The following is an 11,006-nucleotide window of genomic DNA, read 5'->3' on the forward strand; positions in this document are numbered from 1 at the left end:
TGTTATCAACGGAAAACAATGCTGCACTTGTGGCATTGTAGTTAATATGTTGACCACACTGTAAATTTGGCTCTCATGAATGGAGCCTCACGTGACGAGATAGGTTTTGCAAATTCTTGGTATTACACATATAGGTTTCAATTGATACAAATGGTTAATTACGAAATATCAATGTCATCATCTTGTTGTAATACACATGAACATAATAGCGTATTCTGATTAATGATGTGGTACTTTATGTACCACTGAGCAATACTGACACTGAATTGATAATACCTTGTGCCAGTGTGCCAAGGCTTGTGATATTTAGTAGGCGGTGTGCTCTCAGTTGTATATGTATATGTTTATGTATATTACAGTTAATTTATATTATATTAAATTTGAATCACTTTCATATACAAGGTATTTATTTAATTAATTTAAATAATATGACCGATTATTCATACTATTTGAAGTAAGAATTTTTGTGAAAACTTCTGTATTGAATAAAGAAACAAATAAAGACAGGATGATTGCATTGAACTGTTGAATTGACTTTTATATGAAATTAAAATATTGAATAATCTCAGCATGAGTGACTGCTAAGTGATCTTGGTTCATTTATTGCTGCATACAATTTGTGTAACGTATGGTCAAACAATTAGTATTTATTCACTGATTCTCCCCAATACACATTTATAATATGTATTTAAATATTCTCATTATTTGTTTGTAATCAAAGGCCAACATGTCACCTGAATTCATATATATAGTATATGCTCTTCTCATATTATTGTAAATGGGTCGTGTCCATTCAATGGTGTCCCAAAAATCGAGTGACATCAACTACTCTGAGAAACTGTATTTTGTCTCACAGGCACTCTATCGGGAAACTGTAAATGTTATATGTCTGTATAAAACCTCGTTATTTTTTGTCTTCTGGTCTGAATTTTCATTCTCGACCTAAAGGATTTTAGTCTAAAACAGAAATCCTAACTTAAAATAACTGGTCTCAAAGATTGATCAAAGGATCGTTGGCGTTGCGGTATTTGTGATTAGCTAATCAGTATATTTCAACAAGCCAAAATGGGTATTTTGAAACATCGGTACATTTCTATGTAAGAAACCACAAATCCATTAAACATAATGTATACTATATATAAAGAATAGAGCATAGTTTAATGGAAATAACATCTACTTCAATTGGCTTATGAATATTTTGCAAATTATCTTTAACTTTAGGGATATAATCCAATATAATACAAATGAATATTTGCCAGTATGCCGTAATTTATAGAAAAAACACATGCAACTATACAAATACATATTCAATTGACAAGTCAGTGAGCCATTTGTTTTAACATTACATTTAAGCTCAGGTACCAACAGCTGTCTTAACACATATATGGAAAAAAATGGGAATTCAAAAAAGACACGTTTTGTGTGTTGTAATTATCGACAACACCTTATTCTGGAAATATTACTATTGCCTTGAATGATTGTATGTTTGCTAAAACCCAGACTACATAAATGATTCTTGCGATCTACGTTGCCTGACTAATGACCTCATCGAATTACAGCTTACAAATCATAATTTCTCTCGAGCAGAAGGATATCGTTATGAAAACTGTATTCTTTTTATATTCCCGAGCTTTCAGAACAAAAAATAATATATATACATCCGTTCTATTTATGCAGAATAACCTCCCAAATATTACAAATTCTAATATTTGAAAAAAATAAGCGTCTGTCACAGAACCGTGCACTTTCACAATCAAGCAAGAGAAGAGAAACGTGAGACATACTGGTGAACTAGCCTTGTATTATGGGTATATCTTCGTATGCAGTTAGGAAAAATAAAAAAGGGAAAGAGCAGAACTAAGGGGTAACAGTATGACCAATAACAATATTAGAGAAAGTGGAATATTCTTATATTTAAATTGAATTTAATTAAATTAATTTGAATTTATTGTAAATTACTATTCTGCTTCGTTTATTTTCGAAAAGAAGTGTATTTTTGTTGCTACCGCTAGCTCATTGAAATATGCTAAAATTATTGCCGATTATGTCACGTGTCTCGTCGATCTATGCATATGCTCTATGAAAGCGGGTAAATTCAAAGCCTTCAACATGAATTTTAATGCCATTTTAGACAAGTAAAACCAAGAAAGATGGCGGTAGACATAAACAATTGTCTCAGTTATATCCCAGTAACTAGAGCTGCTAAAGTTAGTAAGATGTAATGTTTGTTGGCCAATTAATCTGACATTACATCTAAAAAACATTTTGTGTATAAACTTGCTGATCTGTTCTCAGTTCATTGTGAAATAAGTATGACGAATGAAGAAGAAATACCTACCGAATCTGCTACTCAATATTAGTCAGTCAACAGGTTGTGTACCCCATTCGACTTCCCTTGGAAACTGAAATAATCAAGTGTATGGAACAATATGTTCTGCGTTGCTTTCAGACGTCTCAGTGAAGTTACAGTGGGCGATTGTTTCCTACTTTCAATAGTGACAATTTAGCGGCCCTTATACAGGAGTTGTGTGGATTCATAAGGATGGCATATTACTACAGAAGATTTGATATAACAGCACCGCTGAACCCCATGAACTGGTGTATTGAGTTGTACCATTCAACTGGACTTACACTTGTCAACGTCGTTTGATTAGGCTAGTGCTTTGCCCTTGGCCCGTCTGTCCGTCCGTTTGTTCGTTCGTCTGTCTTTCAAGGCCCTTGACTTCGATATGCTCTGTCCAATTTATTTCGAAGTTGGCGCACTATACATCTCAATGCCATACAGATGCACACCAAGTATTTTTTTGATTCGCCAAAATTTTACTGTGCTTTCTTTGATTTTTACCATTTTCCTAGCAAAAATGCCGAAAATTACCGACTTTACACGACAGCGCGTAGAAATACGGATATTACCCGAAATGGATTCGAGTTTTAACAACAATTGGCATAACGCATACCGCATACACAGTTGTAGCCTCAGTGGAAATCAGCGTAATTTTCGTATCAGGATATTGTATCCCGGATTGTATATTTCTTTGAACAATGCTTATATAGACGAAATTATATCACTTCAATTTCAAAGGTAGGAAACTGTGCTTATTATGGTATTTATACACTTACGATTATCGTTTGTGCATTTGTGTCCAGGCTTTGGTGGTCGCGAGAAATAGTCGCTGACCTGGTGAGAAATATGCCAGAAAATCTGCCTTTCTATTATTGTAAGAACTTAATATGTAATGTGTAATTCGACCCCCGTCATTTAAAAGTCTTCAATCCAGTTCAAACACCACTTGCATAATCACTACCTCTGCTGTTTAGATTTCCATGCAATTCTATCTGTATTTATATATTAAATGTGTTATTTTTTGTATTTTGCTCAAAAGTAATTTTGTTATTTCTCTAGATATCATGGCACCCATTTGGTTCAGTTCAAGTGACATTTTTCGCATATTCCTGGTCAGCTGCAGTTTCATTCTGGCGAGTAGAAATATATTAAGTGATCTGTTTTCGTACTAAAAAGAATCAGTACACAAACATCTTTTTCAATTAAATTAAATTTAACAGTCAATGGGAGCACATGCTATGTTCTAAACTCAGTCAACTAAAATCGAATTTTTACCATTTAATACAGAAAACTAATAGCAGGACTTGTATTTCCAACAAACCACCTGAACTGTATATATTTCAAAATCTTACTATTGCGTGTCTGACAATTGTATGAAGTTTTTCAGAGTCCTGTTAACCAAATCATGAATTTGTGTTTCTCTGTGCATAAGAGTTCAATTTCACATATTTGTTAATATTAATGTATGATAATATTTTTTCTGGAATCTTGCACTTTGTTTGTATCATTGTTATATGAGAAGTACTCTTTTTGTTAGTGGAGATATTGAAACTAATCCAGAACCACAAATTATATCTGTATGTAAAAAAACAGAAAATAAAGTTGTTGTCACAGGTACTGTATACCACGGATCATTGCAGTTTCTCAGTTTCTCATCTGATGCTAGTACATGTTTGACAAATAGTATCATTGCCCGGGAACTAGCAATACTCGTGTTTGCTTTAAAGGAGGAGTTTTTAGCAAGTAGTTCCATAGACGGAGAAGGAAAGTGGACTAAATGATATGATTCTTCGTCCTAATCATCTGCACTAAGTACATGAACAAGTGAGTAGTAAAATTGTTCTTCTCCAGCAACAATGTGAATCCAGATTTAGATTCACACCATTCAGAGAGGATGATAAGTTTGGGTACAAGAAAGCGACATATAGGATTATCATGAACCCTCGTTAAGAAGAGATGGCAAGCAGCGATGACCATTAGGCAGAGATTTGGGGAAACGACATATAAATTCAAGCCACGTAATAGTCTAAGACCAGGGAAGTCACAGGTGATGAGCCAGCGAAGACTATAGAAACATATTTGTGATCGGCCTACACACCTCAACCATTGTTATAATATCTCTGATGAAAAGTACAATGCAGTGGCACATAGAATGATAGAAGAAATTTGAAATATACTGCGCACTAGTATTAACATTGAGAGTGATGATGAATTAGAAGCTAGGTTGAAGAATAACAATAAACATTTGGAAAATTAACTCATAAATCCAGCATTGAGATGTTCTCATAGAATGTGTAAGCCACTTATATATATCTATAATGTATTTGTTGCGTTCGCTTGCACCTTATCATAATATTGTATCATATTTTAGTGCATTCGCTTTTGATGTTATATTGAAATCCATTCGCTTTACTGAAATATTCTAGAGGAGAGTAGAACTATTCTAGAAGAGAATAGTGTATCATGTACTAGAAGGCGTTTGACCTGTTGACCTGGAGGTCATGCCCAGCGTAAAAAGAAGTACGATTTGAGTTAGGAAAGATAAAGTGATAACATAATAAATCCATAACGTGCGTATATCTTCAATGTAATCAATGAGACTAAAGTCAATTACTGTTATTCTATTCTCAACTATCGTTGAAGTCAGCCACATACAACACAATTTCTGGAATTTAAACTCTTCATTTTTTTTCGCACTGCAAAAGTCTTCAACATCAAATATTCATTGCATTTGTTACACTTCTGTGAGTGAAAGTAATGCATACTGAATGTACCGCTTGTTTTCTTTTCAAACATTGTACACATCTTCAACGAATTATTTGGCAGACTAATTAGTTATTTAATTTTATCACACCACACATCACTAGTTTACAAATTAATAGTACATGTTGGAAGTTCAATTTGTATGCCTTGACAAATCATATTATCAGGATTATTGCACAGTATGGTGATATATAGATACTCGCCAATCAATTATCGTTTAATAACGGGTATTATATAGGAGAATATTACATGTTATGTACCTTGCAGGCTAGCTTGACATGCTCGTGTATCGGCATACATTGGTAGAAATATCAGGGCCACCTATGCTGCTTCTTGTTTGAAGATAAATTTGGTATTTCCATTGAAGATATAATGTATAATATGTGCTATAAAACGTATTAATACTACATCTGCATTTGTATAATATAGTAACACTGTGATTCGGTTATTACATTCGAGCATAGATTATAGACAGATAATCAGATTTATATACATGCAATTGTATTTTAATACCAGTTAGAGAGGCCCTCTATGGCTGGCGCATTCTTGTTTAATTGTGCCTTAGGTGGGGGGGGGCAGCAACATTGATCCACCTCTTTTGAACTACACCGTCGACTTGCCGGCTTGCAGTTTGTTTCTTTTACAATTTTAGTCGTATTTTCGATAATTTTAAGGCAAGTTCTGGTTTACCTGGGGTTATCGTTCCGTATCGTTATCATTCTTTCACACGTTTGTTTAAGTCATCATGAAGCCTAAAGTTTTAATTTTGGGTCATTCTTTTGTGACGAGATTGAGTAAGTCCATGTCAAGTGGACGCAACGCACGCGCTTTGCCGCTTTCGTTCAATTTGAGTAATTCAGCAGAAATAAAACTACATGGTGTCGGAGGGCGTACGGTGGGAAAGATACGGCGTTTCGATTTACACGTCGTTCAGGATATCAACCCAGACGTGGTTATTTTACAGTTGGGTACAAATGATTTAGCATCACTTTCTGCATCCAATTTAGAGTCACGTTTAATTAAATTGGTGCGTCATTTGCATGATCGCATGAACGTCAAGGTCATTATCGTGTGTCAGGTTTTCCCTCGCCTCACAGCAGCTCGAAGTAACTTTAACGAACGTGTGGCTCAGTTAAACAATATCTTAGAGGTGGAGTTAGGGGGCCTGGCTTACGGACACTTCTGGAAGCATAGGCGTGTTTTTAGCAACACAGCAAAAATTTTCTGCCCCGATGGCATTCACTTTAACGGCATCGGTGAGGTCAGATATTATAGAAGCTTACGTGGAGCAATACTTAAATCCTTACAATTAATTTGATTGTATTTTGTGATTATCCAAATATATATATATATATATATATATATATATATATATATATATATATATATATATATATATATATGCAATTTTGTTGTTGTTTACGGATTAGATGTAGTACTTCTGTACATGCATATTTATTTTATTTACTTGACCCAGTGGTGGTTTTACTTTGATTGAGTACAGCATGATTAGTGCAATATTCATACTCGGTAACCGTTTTGGTGGCCATTTGCACTAGTGCTGTTTTTGTACCCTCTCCAAATGACACATCTTGTTCCTTCTCTTTGAAACTGGAAGGTTATTATCTTTAGTTAGCATGCATTTTGTTTTGTTAAACATTTATTATTAATTAATTGTCTATTTATTCATAATTACGTGCATGTAATTTTTATCGGTATCCTTTCACTTCTGTTGTTGCTATTACCATTGTTATTATCATGCGATAGAACACTAATATTTAGTACAGTTTATTTTCTGTCAATAATTTATTTTGTCAACAGTATGCCACCAAAGCGTTCAGCACCAGTCACCAGGGCAGCTACAGCAAAGCGTAAGGCAGCGACAACCACATGTTCTGATCCAGTGGAAACATCAAGTAATCCTTCTGCTGTGCTGCATGTCCCCACTACCGATCAACAAGGTGAACAGCGAGCTGCTGCAGTCACAACACGTAATAATGCTGCAGCGCAACACTTGGATCCAGAAGGGTTAGCAGCCTCTATCTCACGTGCAGTCGTTCAAGGTTTGAAGGATGCTGGTCTTTGCAACGTTGCAAGCCCAGCAGCAGCTACTGCATCTCAAGTCATCCAACCAGTTGTCAATGAAATTGCGGGTAATGGACAGGGGGTTCAGGCTGCTAGACAGCCACTGGGTCAGATTAGTGATTTGTCTGTAATTCAGGTTACACAGCAACCTATAATTCAGGGTTCAGAGAGAGAGCTGCAGCCAACCACACTGTTCACTAGCCAGTCTGTACCTTTGGTAGCAAGGGTGTCAGATAAGGTTAAATCTCTGGGCTGGTGATTATATTGATTTCGCTACTCTGCTTAGTAATCCCTCCCTGCGGGATGGTAGGTACACCGTTGTATTATCTGATGGTGTTGATAGGCCTCAGCTTTGTCTTGAGCCCGCTGCTAGTACTAAGAAAATTACGTCAATTAAGCAGTGGATTTCTGCATTTAACATCGTTGTAGCAGTGTATACTCTAAAGAAGCCTGAGGATATTTCAGGTCTTATGAAATATGGAGAGGTGGTGCGTGACCTGGCAGCCAAAAAGGCTGGCTGGATGTTTTATGATGAGCAATTTCGCTTTCTGAAGCAGTCAATTCCACTACCCTGGGACCAGACACACTGGGAATTGTGGTTACAAGCATTACATTTGGGAAAAAATGTCAATGCTGGTCGAAGCGTTTCGACTTCCAACAAATCAGAGTTTGCTAATTCATTTCAGTCCTTTCCGAAAGGGTTCTGTTGGCGTTTTCATGGGGGAAAGATCTGCCCTGGATGGCGTTTCGACCACAAGTGCTTCAAGTGTGGGGCAACTCATCCAATTTTCAAATGTGGTTCCCGCAGTTCCACTAGTCAAATCAATGGGGGATTGCCACAGCAAGCTAACACCAGAAAAGGGGAGAGCCCCCACTATACTCCCCGGGGTCCTGTTGGCTCCAAACCCCCAACTGCTGCCTTTAGTGGTAACCCCAGTAAAAGTGCCCATTCTGAGTAGATTACTGACGGGTTTTGATGTGGGGAAAGAGTTGTATTTGTTGGCAGGTTTTTCAAAAGGGTTTTCTTTAAAATATGTAGGACCGAGAGTTGGAGGGTCATCCCCTAATTTGAAATCTGCCTTGAATAATCCAGACATTGTTTGGGATATGTTTCAAACTGAGGTGCAGGCAGGCAGGGTTGCTGGTCCCTTTCAAGCTCTACCATTTAACAATGTGCGTATTTCTCCTTTAGGACTAGTGCTCAAGAAACAACCTAACAAGTTTCGTTTAATCCATCACTTATCTTGTCCATCAGGCTCATCCATAAACGATGGTATTCCAGCCGAGTTGGCAACTGTTCAGTATGCCAATATTGATGATGCAGTTAAGATTATTAGGGATTTGGGTCCAGGCTGTTTCTTGGCTAAAACTGACATCAAATCAGCATTTAGAATTATTCCAGTAGCTCCCCATGTCCATTGCTTGTTGGGTTTCAAGTGGGATGATCATTTCTTTTTCGATAGATGTCTTCCAATGAAGTTGCTCAACATCGTGCCACATTTTTGAACATTTTAGTTCAGCTTTAGAGTGGATTTTGCTTAAAGTTGTGGGTGTTGAGGCAACTATTCACATTTTGGATGATTTCTTATTTCTGGCACGAACTAGGGAGCGCTGTGTTTCGGATTTGCAGGCTTTTTTTGGATTTGTGTGCTGACCTTGAGATTCCAATTGCACAGGAAAAGACTATGGGAACCAACACTTCCATGGTATTTGCAGGTATTGAGTTAGACACAGTTCAAGGCGAGTGTCGACTGCCACAGGATAAACTGTTGCGTTGTCGCAGCTTGATTGATACTTTCTTAGTAAGGAGAAAGGTGATGCCCAAGGAAATTCAGTCTTTGGTGGGGACCTTAAATTTTGCATGCATCGTGGTAGTTCCAGGCCGGGCATTTTTGCGTAGGTTAATTGATTTGACAAAATGCATAAAGAAACCAAATTTTTATATCCGGTTGACCAAAGAGGTTAAAGCAGACCTTCTTGTGTGGAAGCAGTTTTTGGATAGTTATAATGGGAAGACACATTTTATGGATGCTATCTGGCATTCGTCCGAATCTCTTTGTTTGTTCACAGATGCAGCAGGGTCACTGGGGTACGGTGGCATTTTTAGTTCTCATTTGTTTTTTGGGGAGTGGCCAGCTGACTGGGAAGTTCTTAATATTGCAGTCTTGGAGTTATTTCCAATCATGCTGGCTCTTGAAGTGTGGGGGCATTATCTCAGTAACAAGCAGGTGTTGTTGTCGGCAAAGGAAAGGACCTGATGGTTTTAGTTTGTCGGATCGTGCTCATTGGCCTTCAGTGTAACATTCTTTTTAGAGAAAAACATATTCTGGGCAGGCATAACATTTTGGCCGACTGTCTTTCTCGTTTGCAGGTGGATCAGTTCAGATCGATGGCTTATGGCATGGATACCAATCCAACCCCAATTCCTTCACATTTGCTACCAGCCAATTGGAAATGGAAGTAGGCAGACATTTACAGCAGGCTATTTGCAGCTCCTCTAGGACAACCTATCAGCGTGCATGGCGGGTTTTTGCCCAATTTGTGTATAGCCAGTTGGGGGTACATTGACCATCATTACCACTTCAGGAAACAACCATTGCTTTGTTTATTGGCTACCTTTCTAGGCAGCACCTGGCACCATCCACTGTTTCAACTTACTTGTCAACCATTAGCTACGTTCATAAAATTGGAGGTTTTTCAGACCCAACCAAGTCTTTTATGGTACACAAATTGGTGCAGTCACATCGAAAGTTAAAACTTCAACTGGATGACCGTCTTCCTATCACTCGTGATATTTTTCATTGTCTAGTTAAGGCTATTCCACACGTTATTTCATCTGCTTATCAAGGGTGTTTATTTAGAGCAATGTTTTTAACAGCATTATATGGGTTCCTCAGGATTGGGGAAATTACAATTAAAAATAGGCATCATGTGGGTGGGGACATTCTCTTCAATCAGTTGCAGTTTATTGGAACTATGGGTAAACCTCAGTCAATGACATTAACCTTATCCAAATTTAAGCATTGCAAACCAGGCACAGCATTTGTTACTTCATTTTGTAGGAGGGAGGCGACTGACCTTTGCCCTGTGCAGGAAATGTGGGATTTTTGCCAGTTACGGGGAGTAGATGCGGGCCCACTCTTTGCCTGCCTGGAGCATTGGTTATTGGACGGGGTGATTTCACAGCTCAGCTTAGGCGTTCTCTTGAGTTTTATGGCTTTAATGTTGATAGGTTCAAGGGACATAGTTTTCGTATAGGAGCAGCTTCACAAGCTGCTTCAGATGGGTTGTCCGATGCTCAGATCCGTGTTTTAGGTAGATGGAATTCAGATGCATTCAAGGGATATATTAGGCAACCAGCAGTATGGTAACATGTTTACAGGAATAGACAAAACATGCTTTGCACTTGAATATAGGTCAGGCAGGGGCCGCTATATATGGGTGCCTTACATTGTTCTGTTTTTCCTTCTATTCGATATAGGTCAGGCAGGGACCGCTGTATTCGGATTCAAGCAATTTAGTTAGTGTTCACTTAAGTAATGTACTTTCATAAGGGTTTACCTCTGCTTCTGGTCATTTTGGGTGGGGCGGCCACACACTAGTGTGGCTTGTGGCGTTTCTGGGGCCACACCTTTGTGGGAGATTAATTTGTGCTTAATTTTCACTGATTTATTGTTTTGAAAGTTTTCTTCGCCAGTTGACCTTTGACCTGCGACCTCCTTGGAGGTTTTTCTGTTGTAATCTTTCAGTTTGAGGAAACTGGCGAGGAATTTTTTAAGGTTTACAAGCCTCTAATTTTTCAATAAATGTCAAG

The 11,006-nt window shown here is 37.7% G+C and overlaps 1 protein-coding gene across 1 annotated transcript; it reads left to right on the forward strand.

Moving 5' to 3' along the window:
• The first annotated feature begins 8,877 nt into the window (after positions 1-8,877).
• On the forward strand, positions 8,878-9,450 carry LOC102807130 (uncharacterized). Its single transcript, XM_006825007.1, has one exon. It carries the CDS (start codon positions 8,878-8,880, stop codon positions 9,448-9,450), a length of 573 nt encoding a protein of 190 aa, XP_006825070.1.
• The last annotated feature ends 1,556 nt before the right edge of the window (positions 9,451-11,006 follow it).

This window comes from Saccoglossus kowalevskii, chromosome 11, assembly GCF_978046115.1.
Source record: "Saccoglossus kowalevskii chromosome 11, keSacKowa6.1, whole genome shotgun sequence".
Lineage (NCBI taxonomy): Eukaryota > Metazoa > Hemichordata > Enteropneusta > Harrimaniidae > Saccoglossus > Saccoglossus kowalevskii.

What these genes read in the sequence shown, in the direction of transcription:
- LOC102807130 (XM_006825007.1), top strand. Translation starts at nt 8,878, where the DNA reads ATGGGAACCAACACTTCCATGGTATTTGCAGGTATTGAGTTAGACACA.